Raw genomic sequence first — 20,292 nt, 5'->3', positions numbered from 1 at the left:
AGACTCTGATAAGCACTTGTTGAATAGTTTTGAGAGTATAGACGACAGCTCTGGAGAACACTTCTGCAAGACAATAACAGGTATGTTGTCTGGGCCACAAGCTGTAGAAGAGTCTAGACAGAAAATCACTTTAGATACAGATGCTGAAGTGATATGAATGTCAAGCAATGAATCAACCTGTTTGTTGGCAATATCAGGTAGAACGCAATTAGTGGAATCAAGAGATGATATAGATGAAAAGTTTTTAGCAAACAGTTCGGCTTTGTCTTTAGGTGAGGTGACAAAGTCTGAACCATACAAGAGAGGTGGAATTATAGATTTGCCCTTATTATTGATATTATTAAAGATTCTCCAGAAGTCACGAGAGCCTAATTTTTGAGATGAGATACGAGATTTCATGACCTGAGAATAGCGGGTTTTGGCGTTAGACAAAACCTTTTTACAGTTGTTTCTAGCAGTAATGAAAAGACGTCTGTTTTCTGGAGAATTGTTTTGCTGATAAATATGGAAGTAACGGTTTCGATTGGCAATCGCAGCAGCACAGTGTGAGGAAAACCATGGAGGAGAGTGAGGCTTGACCTGGAATCGTCGAGAGGGAATAAAAGATTCCATGCCAGCCTGAATCCACGAAGTTATATAAGAAGCACATTTGTCGACAGGAAGTTGAAAGATTTCTACCCAAGGGCCATCACGAAGAAAATCACGGAAAGAATCCCAGTCAGCTTTACTGTAGTTGTAAGAGGTTCGATAGTAGGGGTATTCAGGTGATGAAGAAGAATGAGATATTAGTTTTAAAGAGATCAAACTGTGATCAGAAGCACCTAAGGGTGAATGTGGAGAAACTGAGCACTGACTAGGATCAGAAACAAGACATAAGTCGAGTAGAGAAGGTAAATGATTAGGGTTGTCAGGAAAGCGAGTTGGAAAGTTGACTATTTGAGTTAGGGATTGAGAAAGGCAAAAGTTGTGGGCTTTAATGCCTGCAGAGTCACTGACACTAGAGCCAAGCCATTCAGAGTGGTGAGCATTAAAGTCACCGACAACAACTATATTAGCTGATGGATAAAGAGAGAGGGCTTGGTCAATATGATCAGAAATAACATCAAAAAGTGTACAGTCTTGAGATGAAGGAGATCGATATAGAACAAAGAGAAAGGCAATAGCGTGAAGTGGTGCTAAACGAAAGCACATGAAAGAATAGTCTGTGGATTCAAACCTAGTTTCACGACAAACAGGTGAATTCTTACGAATGTAAATGCCCAGGCCAAGCATGTGGCTATTGGAGTCTTTACGAATCAGAGGAAGATAACCATCAACACTAAGATCACAAGATGAGACAGCCGAACTCAAATTAGTCTCACAAAGAGCAAGTAGGTCTGGTGAACTTTGCAAGAGATAAGACTCAACAGAAGAAAAGTTACTTCGAAGACCACGAATATTAGTGAATGATAGGTTTAGAGAACTTGGTGATGATGATGGTTTTTTGTGTTTTATAGTTTTTGGTACTTTATTCATTTTTAAATTAGATTGAAGAACTTGACTCAAAGCATAGATAGTACTCAGAACACCGTTTAATAGCCCAAGCAATTGCCTCATTACTACTAATAAACCCTAAGCCGTAACAAAGGGCTCCAAATGTGGCCTCCGCAATGCACACCAAAAGTACAAACAGGGACACCATCCATGCGCAACATGGCACTGTTAATACTTTGATATTTTTCAGCTGTTGATGGAATCAGCCTCTCTGAGAGCTACCACAGAGTTCGGGAAACCTGACTACCAGCCGGCCTCAGAACCATAAAACTGAGTTTTAGAGCTGTACCCTCATAAGGAGATAATAGAATGAGTTGCCTAGTCATAAAAACAGTGACACAAGCAAACCCATGCATTGAGTCAAGAAGATCCAGCATTCAACATCCTAAACTGGAAACAATGTATTAAAAATACATCTGCGCCAGCCTAATAGATGAAGAAGGGGTGCGAGGCTGGTCAACAGATAGAATCTGTTTACCCCTTAAGTCTTTGCCTAGGAGGCCTTCTACAAGACAGTAGCTGGGTGCATTTAACATCTGCCCAAGATGAGTATTTTTATCGAGACACCATCTCTATGTTGCTTTTTGTTGGTAACAAGTGTTGATAACTATGTTGCTTTTTGTTGATAACATTTTGTTGATTTTGTTTGAGATGTTGCTTTTTGTTGATAACAAGTAAAAATTAATACACGGTGGGGCAGGGAGTCTAATAAGCTTGGAATGAATGGGAAAATTTTGCAAAAAATAATAAGTATCTCCTCCCATTTATTAAACACCTCAGAGTAAACACAATTAAAGTTATATGGCAATTTACATAGATAAAACATGGTTTCATAAATATAAATTTTTCGTTTGAAAATTTCTAGAGATTATTTACCAGTATTCCCTTCAGTATTTGTCTCATCTAAGGCATTTGCTATTCAGCTTGCAGTATGCAATTAATTATTTTATAATTGTTGTTTCTGTTAAAGCTGGAATGTTTTCTAAATAATTTCGATTAATGCATTTGAATTCGTCATCTAACTGAACAGTACAAATAAATGTTATAAAAATTATTTTTTTTATTTTGGACACTCGATTGTTGGTAAAAAAATACTTTTTTTTACCAACAATTGAGTGTCCAAAAAACTCCTCAAATTTCTCAAGTGCCATACTTGCTGTTGGCGAATCATTTCAAATCCACATTTGTATGCATAAAAGTGATGTTTTTATCAGTTCTACATTTTCATTTTTATTTCGGTATAAATAAGATGCAGCAATTTTGTCTTAACTATTTTTTCTTCGTTTTTCCTATCAATTTGGTCATCTCTAACTGCATTAAAGCCATTTAATAACAATAAAAAAATATTGCAAAACAAAGAACCTTTTAAAGAACACATAAAATATAAAACTATAAAGATAATATTTATACTTTACTACATTAAAATGTATTTAGCCCTGTATTATGTTTTTCCCTATTTGTAAGGAGATATTTGTAATTTAAAACAGGATGGCGTGAACATGAACATTTAAAATGTTATGTTTAAACATTGTATTTTAAAATTTTTATGTATATTAAAATATTAAATGTATCAATGAAATTGTGTTATGAATCTGCAGTTAAAATATACTTTATAATTTTATCAAATGTTTAAAAAGTTTTTTAAAAAACGTTCTTAATACTATAATAATTATTCTAATAAATACAATTGTATAATTATATTGAATAATTGTTTAAGTACAATTATTCAAAATAAAACTTTTAACTAAACAAAAAATTAACATACCTTTTTTACTGCGAGAACTGTATTTTTTATATCTGCTGGATTGGGCAACGATAAATTTCTCTAAAGCGATTAGTTAGAAAACACTTTAACGTTCCTGAACAGGAACAGGAACAGTAGTAAAAAAATACATTATAGCTAAAATTTGAAGGCAATAAGGAAACTTATCAAAATGTATCATATAACAATTTTGTGGACTAATAAACTAACTAATAAACAAACAAATCTTAAATTCATCATCACAATGAACTGTATTATTATATTATTATTGTTATATTAGTAAAAAAAAATTGTTGTGACATTTTGATAACTTACGTATCCAATCTCGGTTTGGCATGTCCTAAACTTAAAAGTTGAATCAGTATTTTTGATCACTGGATCCACTTAGTCTTTAATAATACTTAGATGGACTCACAAAATAACCCATTGTTTAAATTATTATTAATAATGGTATTGCAAGTGAAAAGTACAAACAATACATAAAAATACAATTAAAAACTATTTTGCATATAAATAAATATAACAAATAAAATTAAAATTAGTATTCTTAATTCTAAAAAGTAGTAACATTAATTTACAACTTAAAAATTTACACTATTTATTAGGTATCCAAAATATCAATTCAAAAAAATGACTTCTTAAAACTCCAATTTTTTTAGGTTTTATGCGTGCTTTTTTTTTTAATATATATATATTTATTTACATTTAACACATGCGCTTTTGAACGTTATTAATAAAATTAAACATTAACTTGTGTTTAATGAAAGTAACACTAGATCAACTGTTGTTTTCGACACAAAGTTTTTTGCAGTGTTCAAAATAAAACGTGTTTTGTTGTCAATATGAATATATATAAACAATATATGGGTATAAAATAAACAATAAATGATTTTAAAATTAATAAATTTAAAAATAAAAGTTAAATTTGTTTAAGGTGACATTCCATATGGATTATATGGTTCATCGCAGTTTCTTTCTGACCATAATGTTCGCATTGTTGTTGTTGGAATTGACAAGTATGTTCATTACGAGTTTTTGCAGTCTGTTGCGTCATATCGTGATGTTGGAAATATATTTTCTGTTAACAGTGGCCAGCTTGATGATGTAGCACCTTATATTTACAGAGATATTTGTAACAGTAAGTTAAAGTTTATTTTCAAAGAATGTAGAAACCAAAAGAATTTTAAAATTAATTTTTAGCTTCTAATTTGGATTTTTAATTTTTATTTTTATTTTAATTTAAGTATAATTTATCTAAACAATTCTAGATTATTATAGTTTATTTTAATTTTATTATAATTATATTTATAAATTATTTAATATAATAATATATAAAATAATTATAAATTTTTATAAACATTATTAGTAATTTATCATAAGTTGTTGTTATTATTATTTTTTTAATTTTTATATATTTTTTTTTTTTACAGACATGCCTGAGTATGTTTTAGCAACGACGCCTACACCTTCAAAAGAAAGACCAATTGATTCATTAAAAAGAAAAAATATGACTAAAACGAAGGAAAACTTAAATAGTATAAACTTTAAATATGTTACATAAGTTATGCTTATAACATTTGTTGCTTAAGAATCGCTATTCGTACACACGAGCACTCAACCATGCATGAAAATATTTTTATTGTGTTTGTTTGAAATATATACATATATATATAGTTATAATTTTTATTGTTATTGCCAACATCTTCAATTGCATTCCATTTTGGGATAATACAAATGAAGCTTAACCTAACTTCCAATTTTAATTCTGTTTGATTTTTCAATCAGTCTTATTTATAAATCACTTACACATTTACACCCAGTTTCACAAACCATTTTTATTAATTATTATTCATTTTTATTTTAAAAATTTATGTTTATAAAAAGATTTTTAAGTATTATAAAATGTTCATAAGCATTTATATATATAATTATTTAAACATAACTATATATAATAGGGTTTGTAAGTTTACCGAAATTTTTATTTGCCCATAATTGGGTAAAGGAAAATTGAAATACAGGTGGACCGATAAATTTTCGGTAATTTTTAATTAACCAGTAAAAAATTGAGATTAAGCTTATGCAGTAAATCTTTTTTAGGTAGCATTTTTTTTAATTTAAAAAAAAGTTATTTAAAGTTCAGCGGTGCTCAGAGGTAAGACCGTAAGAACTTGTTGGAGTACCTTAATAACCACATAAAAAAAAAGTTATCGAAACTTTTAATCCTATCTTATAATCGAGAGTTTTGGTGCAAAATAATCTAGCTTTTAAATAGCTACTTTTAAAAACAAAACAAAAACAATCAAACAAAAACTAACACTATTCCAAAAGTTGTGCCTCAGTCCGTATTTGTATCGCCTTTTTGGTTCTTGGTAACTGTAGTTTATTATATAATTGATACAACGAAAAAGTTGAAAGTTTTTTATTATTTGCATTTATTTGCACTTAAAAAAGAAAATTTGCTATTTACCGGTAAACCGATTATACAATCCCTGTATATAAATTATATATATGTATATATATATATATATATATATATATATATATATATATATATATATATATATATATATATATATATATATATATATATATATATATATGCTTTGAAACCAAATCTTAGTTAATAATACTAAGTTATTTTAATTATTTAACATATTGTAGTTTTACACTTCAAAAATATTTCTTCCTCTAGATGATGAAAGTTTGAAATCATCAAGAACAGCTTCAGCAAAAAGTCGTGGAGAAATCCCAGCATTTTCAAAAGACAATTATGATGAATTTGACGGACCTGTATCCAATCATGTTGATTTATCAAAAGAATTAGGTAATACTAAATACAAGAAGCATCTTATAACGGCGGTAAGAAATGGAACATCTAAAGAAAAAATTGCTACCATGGTTTTGATAAACCCATCGCCAGATGTATTTTTAGGTCTAACTTCGGTTGAAGCTAAAGCTATAAAAAATCAATACAATTCTTCAGAAGAAACCCTAGAAAAATTTAATGCTTTTTTACCCAAAGTTTCTAAAAAGCAACCAGTTATTGCATCAGAAAGCAAATATGTGAGTAAGTCAAAGGATCATTATGTTCCCTTAAACTTTTTGAATAATAAGAAAAAGTCAGATGATCAACTAGAAGAGTTAACTTCTGTTGACATTAATAAGGAAACAAATGCTTTCAAAAAGTTAGATAATCGCAATGATAAAGAAAATTATTCTGAAATAGAGGCTGGTCTTAATCGTAAATTTGTGGCCATGAAAGACAAGGCCAAATTGTATTCAGCATCGCATTCGTTATCAAAGACAAAAAGTACAAATGAAGTAAAAATGGAAGTAAAAAACAAAAATAAAAAACCAAATGTATCTATTGTAAATGAAACAAAATCAAATAAAACTGCTGACAGATTGAACAACAAAGATCATCACACAGAACGTAACAAAAATAGATTCGAACATTTTGGAAAAAATTTGAATCATTCTGTGAAAGGATTGGAGCATCATGTAAAAGAATACGAAAATAAGATAGAACTAGAACACCCAACACAAGAATTAGGTATCCCGATAAAGTTATTTTCGAGCCAAGGTCATGATCCACCAGATTTTAGAAATCGTAATGGAACCAGTTTGCTTAACTCTGGATATTTGAATGAATCAAAAGTTTCGGATCTAAACATACACGGAGTAGGTGCTCTTTCTCAAACATTAGAACTGCATACAGGTAATGGAAAAGAACATGTTAGTTATCATCCCCCATTTCGTATAACACATCAAAGTTTATTTACAGATAAATTAAGTGATAGAATGAAAATGCATAGTATGTTTTCAAGTAGAGAAGAAGGTCAAAAAGAGAGAAATAAACAGCCTTTGAAGTCTTCTTCAAAAAAACTAGATGATTTTACAAATAAATCATTTTTAGATTCAGCAGGGAAAAATCTAGCCGATATTTATTTACAAATTCATAAAGCAGAAAGAACAAATTTGGAAGTTCCAGGTACTGTTGAAGAGTTTCTAGGTAAAAAAGAAATTGTTTATAAAAATGCAAATATGAAAACAAGTTTAACATCCCCCTTATTTTCATCTGCTCTTGACAGTAAAACAATGTCTGTAAATACTAATCATAATGCTACGAATCTTCTGGGATTTCTCCATAACAATGTTACTAGGAAGCAAAATATCATAAATCGTTCGCATTTAGTTTTGACCTCATCTAATCAAAGTATTTACCCTACAGCAGACGGAGGAGTTATTGATCTTATAAAAAATACAGTTATTGCAAGAAAAAAGTTTTACATTGATCAAGCTAACAATTTCAATCCTTTTATAGTAGGGGCTGATTATAACGAAGGGTTAGGCTTTGACAGCCAGACCGATGAGTTATATTTATCAGAGAAACGAAATTGGAATAATAAGCATACTTCAATAAAAAAAACAGGCCGGGCAAACCTTTTGGGTTTGAAAAGCGATCTAATTAGAAAAAAACAAGGCTCACAAAAAATAAATCGTTTTTCTCCAAAACTAAATCAGCGATTTACTCCATACAATGCACAACTAATTCCACCAGCATCAAAACGCCATTTGCCAAAAAATACCATAAATTATGATTTGGCACCAAAGGTTTTATCCAACCTTCACAAAAAAACATTTCATTCTTTTTCTATTGATGGTCTTAAACTCTATGACAATGACGCAGTTATCCATGGAAACATAAGGATAGATGGCTCTAAAGTAAATTTTATTTCTGAAGACATTAATCGCACAAAATCTTCAAACAATACGATGTATACCTTGATTGATAATCATTTTTCTGATGTTGCATCTAATGAAGTAAGTACAGAAAATGGGATTCCAGCTGATAAATTCAAAATACATTCTGTCTTGTTTACGAACACAAGTTCAAGAAAAGAAAATATTAGCGAGAATTTAAACCATCCGATAAAACTGTTGAAAAATCAAGTGAAACCACCAAACAAACAACTCATACAAACAAGCAACCAAGTCAAACAATCAAATATTCAAACTGAACAATCAAAAAATCAAGTTAAACAAACTAACAAACAAGTTATTCAGTTAAACAATAAAGTTGAGCAATCAACAAATAGAGCTAAACAATTGAACAATCAAGTTGAACAATCAAATAATAGAACTAAACAATTGAACAATCAAACGAAAAAATTAAACAATGAAGTTCAGCAACTTATTTCAAAAAAAATCGCCGAAAAATTGAACAATCAAGTTCATCATCAAAATAAAACTGATTATCTTATAAATAAAACTGACAGTCTTAAAAATAAAACTGATAATCTTAAAAATAGAACTGATTATCTTAAAAAGGAAAATTCATTTCTAATTAATGGTCCTAATAAAACACATGGTAGTAACACGCATATCAATGAAGTGATCCTCAAGCTCGAAAAAAAATTAAATGATTCTTCTCGTATATCAAACACAAATATAACAAAGAAAGAGAGAAATATTGAGAGATTTAACCAGTTGCTCAATACCTTTGAGAAACACTTTAAAGAAGAAGCTAAGATTAATAACATTTCTTATCATATTACAGATAACAAAAAGAACGAAAGTGTCAGTCATACTTTCTTTCCTAAAAAGTTCTATAATGCAGATATTAAATACCCTGAGAAACATAAAGAAGCGTTAAAAAAAAATCTTACTAACAGTACCCTGAAAGTGTTGGGCGTAAAAGCAACTTTAAAAACATTTGATGTAACGCCCAAAGTTGAATCTTTCAAAGATAAAACAAGTAAAAAGTTTTTAAAAGAAAATAATACTTTTAAGAAAGGAGATAACGAGATAAAAAACTTTGATGCTAATATTCAAAAATATAATCATAATTTACTTGGTAAAATATCTATGTTAGTAAATGCAATGAAGCCAGTCATGAATGCGCATATTGATTTTAAATCTCAAGGAGAAGAGAAGATAGGAGTAAACAAAGATTTTTCTTTTAAAATTGGTGATCCTTCACCAACATCTGCTTTATACAAACCAACTTCTACACTTAAAACGACTATGCGTCCCACAACAACATCAACAACACCAACAACAACAGTTACAACTACAGTAACCACAACCCCGTTTACCTTACAGTTTGAATATCAATATAATCCTGCAAGTGGCACCGGATTTATTTTACCAAATTCACCTATCCAACCAAACGTTCCAAATGTGCCATTTAGTAATGCTAGTGTTTTGGACAATATAAAAACTGTACCAGGGTTTGTTATAAATAACGTGAGTGGAGATCTTACGCAAATAAATAATAATAACAATTTTGCTAATCTCACAAGTACTAATATAGCCATGCCTTCAAGCGATGGCAAGGTTTATTTTCCTGGAAACTTTGAAATATCTGATAAACCAAAACAAAATATTCCCCCAAATATACCAAGTTCTATCCTTCCGTATAACCCTTCTTACACCTCAAAACGCAATGACCAATTAGTAAAAGGACCAAGTATTGGTTTTCATGGAAACGCCATGTCTCAAGATACATTTCGCCCATTAGATCAAATGATTAAAAAGTTTTACAAAGCTGGAGAGGTCCATCAAGTTATTGATATAAGAGAACCAAATTTAAACGATGCTGAAGAGGAGTTTAATGCTTTAGCAAATCGTAAAGGACTTGCATCAGTAACGATTACTAAACCAATGCTTGTAAATAATAATCAATTTGAAGTATTGAAGTTATCAAATGGACACACAATAAACAAACCAATCGATAGTGAATTTGATAGGTTACCTATTGATTCCGAGCAAAGAATACCTTACAGTCCAGTTCCAGTTGCACAAAGCAATAATTTTATTCTAAATGTTCCCCTAAAACAATCAACAAAAATTCACAGAGTTCCTTTGAAAGTTCATAAGATTTATTATAGCTCTCTCAATCCTGGCATGAATTATGCTATTAAGCCTGGGATGCAATATAACACTATTGAAGATGCCCTTTCGGAACCACATGAAGACTCTGTTTCAGATTATCAAAATCGTATCGTTGGAGATCATTTGGGTACTGGAGTGGAGTCTCAAACAGACATTCAAGGCGAAAATCGGCCAGCCCTAATTTTAAACGAACAACATGGTGTTTTTCATAACACGTCTGATGGTTTTCAGGAGCAAATAAGTGGACAACACATTGAAGATAATCGTGCAATAGGTAATCAAATGCTAGGTCATCATAGAGTAGGCGATCATTTAGCTGGAAATCATGTGATAGGTCATCAAATGGCAGAGGGTCATATTTTAAGTGATCATATAGTAAATGGTCACATTGTAGGTGGTCATGAAGTTCCAATCACTGATAACAAACCTTTAAAAATGATTTTCTTTCAACAAAAATACAATGAATTAGACTCAGAGAAAAATAATGCTGGAAAATTTGTGGGTCCAAACGAGTTAATTAAGTTACAAATTTCCCAAGAAAATCATCATGGGAAGCATCCTAAAGTAGTTTTGTTTAATCAAGTGCCAGAATTACATGCTATCAATAACGATGAAAATAACCTTGAAAACCATATGTCACAAAACGTAATTAGTCCTTTGGTTAACAATTCAGCATTATATCCTGAGGAAGTTGAAGGAAACTTTGTAAGCGAACATCAACATAATGATGATGGCTTGCATATGAACTACAGACACCACAACAAACTTCATCATTTACAAGCTCTCGCTCATGCATTACATCAACAGCCAGAATTAAAAAAAGTTCATTTGAATTTAATAAATCAAGAAAACTTAAAATTGAAATACCATTATTTAGGAATGAATACACTTGAACGAAAACATAGGCTCAAAGTTAAAATGTTGGACAAACCAGTTGAGTTTGAAAATCAGCGACGCGTTGGCTTTCGCCACTTAAAAAACGGTTCAAGCTACTTGAAAGGTTCGAAGCGCTCTCATAACTTTGCTCATCATAAACTCAAACGCATGAGGCAGCCAACTTTACCAAAAATTCCAGATTCAATAGTACTACCTTCAATGTCAGATTTCAACTCTAAACGCCTTAACAACAAACCTCGATTGTTTAGACCTATACATCCTTTAATGACTTCACATGCTGCTCCTGGTTCACACAACATTGTACGTCATGAAAAAAAAGGTTTCATTTCGGCTCCAAGGCGTAATGAAAGACGTATGAAAAGAGTTTTAGACGAAAAAAAATGGGCTGCAATCCAGTTACTTAACCAAAATATTAATGGAAAGTTTTTGCATGGAAGAGAACGACCTCAAAGTTTTGATAAAAGTGAAAAAGTTGAATACCCTGAGTTACCTTTGACTAACGCATGGACTGAGGCTGATTTTTTGCCTAAGAAAGGACCACCGTTATTTAGAACGAATAAAACATTACTTCTTTACCAGTCTCCCAAAGTAAAGGAAACTGTGGCTAAAACTCTGCAAAAAATACTTTGGATTAATGCTCTTGTTGGGCGCAAAGATGGAAAGGAAGGCAAAGGCGAAGAAGTTCACAAACTTCACCATGATAATCATGCTAGTTTTAAGACTTATTTATTACATGAACTCGAAAATTATGAAAAAAATTCTGCGAAACAGCTAGATTTTCAAAATGCCGAGCAATCAGCATCACCAAAAAACGTAATTGCATATAACTCGCTGCATGATTCTAAATATGGAAATGTAAAGAAAACATATTATGTTTCGAAAACTGCTGGGCCATTTGAAGAACATAATGTTTATCATATTACTGCTAAAGACAAACTGAAAAAAACAGACTTAACAAATGATATAACCGATAAGTCTCAGAGTCAAGTTAGAAAATTGTCTGGGTCAAATAACTATGACATAATGTACCTAGGAAACAATGGAGACAATGTTCCAAAAAATATTATTGATGAAACTTCATCAGACGGTGATTTGATGGCATTTACTTCTCAAGGAAATATTAATAATAATGCTGAAAAGCGAACTAATCAACCAGCAGGAGAAAAGACTAAGTTACCTAGCAAAGTAAAGAATCTCAAAGACATGCGTAGTTTAATGACGCCAAAATCTACAAAACAACTCACTTTAGAAGATTTTCCACGATCATTCTTGATTAAAGATTTTAAGTTAGGAGATATGCCTTTGCTTCCGGTGGGCAAATCTTACGTTTTGTCAACCCCTTCTATAGGTAGGACCCCCCGTCTTTTTTATATTTCTAATAAATAATAGAAAAATAGAAAAGCATAAAAATAAAATGTAAAAAAAAATTATTATCTATGACAAAGTGTACTCTGCATTCTGACACAGTTTTATTAGAATCTTACAAACATACTTTTTTAATTGTTTTTTAGTTCATACACTTGCTGTTTAACGTCGCAAACAAATTTTTCTGCAGATTTTTTTATTTTGATTTTAATTTCTTACAGGAACAGTGACAGTAAACATAAAGAATGATATGACCCCTAATGAAAATAAAGGGTCAAATGAAAGTCGTAAAAAAAATCGTTTATTTCATAATAGTTCACATCACAATAAATTGTCACGCTACAATAGTAACGAGCAAAACAAAAATGATCAAAACGATGAACAAGAAAATATAGACATCAAAGACAAAAATAATCATAAAAGTGAAAATGAAGAAACTAATAGAAACGAAGTTAGTTATTCGAAACCAAAAATTTTTTTAACTGAGCGAAATAACCTTGTCGCGGTACCTGATAATGTTTTATACGGCCAAAAATATGGAGATGATGACGACGATGTTGATTCTAAAGAAAAACTTGAAAGCGAGATAAAAAGTGAACCTGCGAACTCGCTAATGGAGAGTGGTGAAAATCTTCCAAAAGAAAATATAGAGCTTATAGAAAATAGCGAAAGTAAACACAACAAAACTAGTGTTAATGAAGCCGTATTGACCGATATGGTTCACGCAGTTCTTAAAAATATTGTCAATGAAAGCAAAATTTATATGATGAACCTTATAAATTCTGAAAGAGCTTCTGATTACGTAAATAATTTTTTTAACAGAAGACATGAAACCAGCAATTTTACTGGCGTTTTTAATGATAACGCAACAATCAGTGCACCCATTTTGCAAGGTATCAAGCGCATAAACACTATTGCCATTGCAAATAAAACTTTTAATAGCGGTACTTTTATCAACAATGTGACGATGCTTAACAAAAGTATGCAAGTAGATGCCACCAACAAGTCTCAAGTAATTTCTTTCAACACATCATTTGCAAACGTATCTTTTGCTAACATTACAGGTTTAGACAAGAAAACTGATTTAGGAATAAAAGATGATATTTATGTTACCACCAAGATGAATAACGCTTTTAATTTAACAATAGATAAGATTCCTAACGAAAATCTAAAGAAGACTTTCAGCAACAATACCTTTATGCGTATGACTCCTCTAGAGTATATGCTAGGTATGTATTAACTTAATAAATAAACTATAATTATTTTAGCACTAAGTTAATAAATAGAATAATAATTTTAATATTTTGTTTTTATATTATTATTATTGCTTATTATATGTGTGTGTATATATATATATATATATATATATATATATATATATACATATATATATATATATACATATATATATATATTTATATATATATATATATATATATTTATATATATATATATATATATATGTATATATATATATACATATATATATATATTTATATATATATATATATATATATATATATATATATATATATATATATATATATATATATATTATAGATATAGATATAGATATATATATATAGATATATATATAGATATAGATATAGTTATATATATAGATATATATTTATATATATATATATATATATATATATATGTATATATATATATATATATATATATATATATATATATATATATATATATATATATATATATATATATATATATATATATATATATATATATATATAAGGTAGATTAAGGAATTATGAGCACCTTAAGCGAAAATTGTAATATTTTTAGAAATAATAATGCTGGATCCAAAAATTTTGTGAATAAACAATTTTTAGGGATCACTACTCATGATCCAATTAGATATTTGGGGACCCGGATTTCTTAAAAACACAAAAGTTTTAAAAAAGTAGCGAAAGTGTTCCTTACCCAGATCACTTGGTAATATGAGCACTTTAAATTATCTCAAAAAAATAAGATTAATTAAGTAAAAAAGTATCAAGCTTAGAACTATTAGAACTAAAATTAGAACTAATTTGTGGAGTATAAAGATACGTTAGTAATAAAACTTATTATTAAAAGATCAAATTTTAAACCACTTTTTATTACTACCATGTTTTACGCATTAAAAAAAAAAAAATTTGTTCGTTATTTTTTTAATTTTATTAACTTAAACATTTATACGATAAAAGTGCAAATATTTGGAGTTTAAATTACAGAAAGATATTTAGTATTGTTAAAATTTTAAAAGTTTTAACAATGTTTTGTTTTTATTCAAAAAGCAAATAAAACCACAATTTTTTTACTTTAAACTAGGTGGTTTCAATAAAAAACACTGGGTAATTTGAGCATGCTCATATTACACAAAAATGGTCTCTTTAAGTCAAAACTAAATGTTTTTATGTACTGCTTTTCAAAAGGGGTTGTCCATAAAGTACGTACGCCAAAAATTATGAAATTTGACACCCCTCCCCCTCCCCATGTTGCCATGCGTACTTTTAAGTCCTCACCCCCCTTATAAAGTACGTACGTTTTTCAAATACCTCCCCCTAACTTTTTTTTTTTTTCAATAAAAAAGTTTATTGAAAAAAAAAAGATGGAGGAGGTACCTTAGATACTTTAAACGACGCCAAAGTCCTTTGTTTGTGGCACAGGATCCCAATTTAAAAAACGTCTTCAAATATATACAAATATTTATTTTATCAAAGTTAAATTCCATTTGGATAATGTTTTCTTTAGGGAGCCTTGGACCCATTTGCCACGGCACTGCTAAAACCTGTTTTTTGTCGACTCAAAAAATAGGATGCCTAAAATACGCCTTACTCAGAACCAGTATATAAGGGGTGTGCATGGACGCCCGCAGGATTTTCTGATGTTCCAGATAGGACACTTTTAAGCATTGTTCAAACTCCAAACTCAAGTGTGTTTATACCTATGTCAAATGAGGAGACCAAATTTACGCTCCCCTCATTTTGGGGGTCGGAAAATTTGCATGGTCATAACTTTTGTTATTTACAATATTTTTCTTCGAAATTTATAATCTGCCGATAAATTTAAATTTAATTTTAGTAAAGTTAAAAATTTTACTACAGTAGTGCCCTCACGTTTGGGTAGGGGGGGAGGAAAAAGCGATTTAGGGCTTTTTTATTCCCAGGCTTCCGCCATCCCAATTTTTTGCAAGGCCTCCTCATTTGGCATAGGTATGAACATACCTGATGGCGCCCATGTATGTGTGTGCATAGAGGGAAACTATACCCTCTACTCCCAATACCATGAGTAGTATGAGAATTTCGCGCCACAGATATATTCATGCATGATGATAATATTCAACCAACGCAAGAAATTTAACAGCGTTTCAATTAGATGAGAGCCACTAGTTACTGCATATAAATTGACGTTAATTAAGGATCGTCCATAAAGTACGTACGCTCGGAGGGGAAGAGGGGGTCTGCAAATGGCGTATATGAGATGGGAGGGCAGTGGGTCAATTATAAAAGAAAGGAGACACTAAATTTAAAAAAATATCATAAAATGTTAGATAAATAGGTTAAAAGCATAGGTACTTTTATGGAGGTTGAGGGTACTCAAAAAGTGCAAAATCCAAGGGAGGGGGGGGGGGAGTGAACGATAAAATAGCGCACGTACTTTATTATACATATTTCTGTTAACACCTCATAAAATCGATTAAAAAAACTCAAAGCAACTTTAACTTCACTGCTTACATTTTCGAAAACTTTTAGTATGCTTATATTACCAAGGTGCTCATATTACTCTAATCCCCCTTATATATATATATATATATATATATATATATATATATATATATATATATATATATATATATATATATATATATATATATATATATATATATATATATATATATATATATATATATATATATATATATATATATATATATATATATATATATATATATATATATATATATATATATATATATATATATATAGTTAAATTGAAGAAAAACAACAAACTTGAAGTTTCATGCCTTGTAGACAATCATCGGCCATAAAATACATTCAAAAATTGAACTAAAAAAAAACGTTAAAAAAATTGCAAATAATGGAACTAGTTCTGACATCTCTATAGCGACGTTAGATCTGACGAAAGAAAAAACAAGATATAATAATGGTTATTATTAATCATTTGTGTTCTAGGAAAACAACAGACAACATTTTGTGTCTGCACAGAGATTTCGCGCCTTTTGTTAACTAAATTTGTGCCTTATAAGATAAAATTTCAAATTTTTCATTTAAACAAAGATGACAATTTTTTGAAACCGGCTTTTATGACCTAATAACTTTTGATTTTAATAGACGGCACAAAATTAATTTCTTTTTACTTCCATATTTTTTTATAAAGCTCAGTGTCGTGTTTATATTCATTGATCTTAAATGATTTTAAATGACTTGCGTAACGAAATTTAAAAAAGGTTGCACTTAAGCCAATATATACTTTGTATTCAGGTTTATTAGAACATGCTGTTGCTTGGTATACAATGTTATTATATCGACATTTGTTGCTCAACAGACAGTTTGAGGTTATCTTTTTTGGAAAATGACCGATCTCCAATTTTTTGGTCTAAAATTTCCCACAAATGTTCAATTGGATTAAGGTCCGGTGATTGTGCCGGCCATTCCAAGACCTCAACATTATTTTCAGCAAACCACTCCTTGGTTTTAGTGGCACTATGCTTGGATCTGATTTTACAGTTTTGTATAAAAAAAAGGCTTCATGTTTTTTTAAGTAAAACGGTTGGAGGTAAACGTCACTGGACTGTTTCTCAGAGAAATTTAGCTGTCGATCTAGTCAATCAGGGTAAAACCTATCGTCAGGTGCAACAAGAGACTGGAATTCCTCATAATGTATATTATCATAACTTATCGTTACCTTGCTGAAATGTAAAATCAGATCCTAGCCGAAGTTTTTGAGCAGATGACATCAAATTTTGCTTTATTATGTTTCTGTATTGCACCTGATCTATTATAGTATCAATAAATTGGAGTGTTCCGACACCCTTCCAAGCCATTAAACCACATACCATCACCCTACCGCTACCATACTTGACAGTTCCTCTCACGCAGCTTAATTTGTAGGTTTCTCCGGCTTTTCTCCAAACTTTTTGGGCTTCATCAGATGACTTTAAGTTGAATTTCGATTCGTCGCTCCACAGGATCTTTTTCCAGAAACTTAACGGCATGTTTTTGAACTTCTTAGCAAACTCCAATCTTCTTTTCATGTGTTTCTTACTCAAATATGGTTTATTACGCACAAGTCGTCCTTGAAATCCCTGGTCTCGGATATAATTTCTGATTGCCTGATGGGATAATTTCAATCAGCTTGCTCAGTCAGTTTTCGAGCAGAAATGAAGTGATTTTTCTTGACTTGTATAATTAAGTTTCTATCGAAATTCTTAGAAGTCTTTTTTTTGCGACCCTGCCCTTCTTTTGTGGTTGTTGTTCCGATCAAATTATACTTTTTCATTATGTCGGTCAAATTATACTTTTTCATCCAGTCTCTTGTTGCACCTGACGATAGGTTTTACCCTGATTGACTAGATCGACAGCTAAATTTCTCTGAGAAACAGTCCAGTGACGTTTACCTCCAACCGTTTTACTTAAAAAAACATGAAGCCTTTTTTTTATACAAAACTTTTTTTTTACTACAAAAAAACAGTTTTTTGTTATGCAATTTCATTAATTATATAAATATTTGCTAAAATATTTCAACAAATTTCACATAAAATTAATTAAACTTACCTAAATATCGCTTGGTCGGAAAATTTTTTTACAAGCCTATTCAATATTAAGTTTCTTTTAGGACAAATAATAAACCAACTGAAGCATGTATCAAAGAATATGAACGCTAAATAACATACTATTCCCAATAGAATTAAAATGACAGACAAAGTAAGTATCGCTATTCATTGTTTTTAGAATAATTTAGAGCGAAAACATTTTTTTGGGGGAAAAACTTGTTTGGTCGGATAATTTTTTGAGACACTGTATTAATAGATGGATATTTAACTAATTGTTTAAAAGCCAAGATATGCGCTCTGGCATTTGTTATAAATAACAAAAGCCAAACCATAGAAAACATTTGCGTCTCGTGTAAATACTTTTATATGATTACACATCAAAATGACAACAGTCTCATTTAACCAATTAAATAAAAAAAATCTTATTATGCAAAGTATTGTTATTAATATATTTTACTATTTTGTTTAAAATTATTTTATCTATTCCATCTTGTATAACTCCTGTATAACGATATAACAAAAAGTTTTTTAATCAAAAGATTGTTCTAGAACTTATTCTAAAAAAAATTCAAATACCGAAAAATGTCAAAACAAAGTTGAGACAAAAAACCATTTGATTTCCGTCAAAAAAGAAAAGTTTTATAAGATTCGCGAAATCTAAATGTAATGGTTGTAATGGGTGTAATGGTTGTAATGGGTGTAATGGTTGTAATGGGTGTAATGGTTGTAATGGGTGTAATGGTTGCAATGGGTGTAATGGTTGCCAATAATCTCTAGTTCAATCTGATATGACCTACAACACGTAGAATGATATGACCTACAACACGTAGAATGATATGACCTACGACACGTAGAAAATCCTTTTTACTTTACATTATTCATATTAGTATATCATATATTGCATTTTTACAAAAATATCATTTTTGACATCAATGTTTTTTTTACAAATTAGTTATTATTAAACAAAGTTATTTTTTTTCGATTTTTGAATGTATTTTATGGCTGATGATTGTCTACAAAGCATGAAACTTCAAGTTCCATAAATTGTTGTTTTCTTTATTATAAATATATTATGGTTCATTTTAAAATTAAATTTCTAAATTATTGAGTACTTTTCTACGATCGAGAGTTTTATATTTTAATACGATACTAAACTTATAAACAACAAGTTATTTTTATTCAAAATTTTGAAGAAAATTATAAATAAAGTAATATGTACTATTTATATATCATAAATATGTTTTAAATATTTGTTATAACCTTTTAAGTTGTTTTAAAAATATTTCAGGTTGCACCAAGCCACTTCGTATATTGTACGCTATTGATGTATCTGATGGTCTTGGTGACGGTTTTATACGGAAAAAAAAGTGGAACCGACTTAAAGGTTTTATATCTGACATAAATAATAGCTTGTTTAAGGATGTAAGAAGCAATTTCATGGTCTATAATATTGAGCCAAGGTTTATGGAGAGTCTAGATGGGTGCGACAAAAATACAGAGTATTTTTTAACAGCGGATGACTGTCTTTGCTTTATTAATCCATTTACACTCTCTGCCAAAGCTGGATGCAGTGTAAATGGCCCAACGCAGCATGAAAGCGTTGAGGACTGGGGAGCTAAGGGCCCACGCACGGGCCGTGCTCTAGATATAGCAAGGACAGTTTTTTTTAAGGAGAATTTAAACACATTTAAAAACGTCATATTTTTAATTAGTCATAAACAATCAACTGACGATTTAAAACTGGCAGAAATAAACCTAAAAAAAGACGGTATTAGTTTGGTGGATATAGAGCTAGGCGACAGACACGATTTGCGTAAAAAACAATTTATTCCTAAACAACGCCTTTACCGTCGCAGTAATACAGAAGAAAACATTCTTGATGAACATAAAGTGAAAGTTTCTCTCAAGAAACTTCAGCAAACTTTAAAAAATATTGTTGGTAGAGTTTGTAAATCGCAAACTGATGGAGATTTATAATTGCTTCATTTCTTCAATGTAAATAATAATCGTAGTATTAATAATATATAAATAGATAATA

The 20,292-nt window shown here is 30.1% G+C and overlaps 1 protein-coding gene across 2 annotated transcripts in view; it reads left to right on the top strand.

Annotated features, from left to right (window-relative positions):
* Positions 1-20,292, top strand: part of LOC101236314 (uncharacterized) — a 53,402-nt gene extending 33,110 nt beyond the window's left edge. For both annotated transcript variants that reach the window (XM_065808104.1, XM_065808105.1), the window contains exons 9-13: positions 4,230-4,433; positions 4,726-4,830; positions 5,988-12,437; positions 12,676-13,683; positions 19,543-20,292. In XM_065808104.1, coding sequence (XP_065664176.1) covers positions 4,230-4,433; positions 4,726-4,830; positions 5,988-12,437; positions 12,676-13,683; positions 19,543-20,231 — 8,456 coding nt within the window. In that variant the 3' untranslated portion in view covers positions 20,232-20,292. The remainder of the gene's footprint in view (positions 1-4,229; positions 4,434-4,725; positions 4,831-5,987; positions 12,438-12,675; positions 13,684-19,542) is intronic.

The sequence above is a fragment of the Hydra vulgaris genome, chromosome 10, assembly GCF_038396675.1.
Source record: "Hydra vulgaris chromosome 10, alternate assembly HydraT2T_AEP".
NCBI classification, from domain to species: domain Eukaryota; kingdom Metazoa; phylum Cnidaria; class Hydrozoa; order Anthoathecata; family Hydridae; genus Hydra; species Hydra vulgaris.
This window is presented reverse-complemented; position numbering and strand designations above follow the sequence as displayed.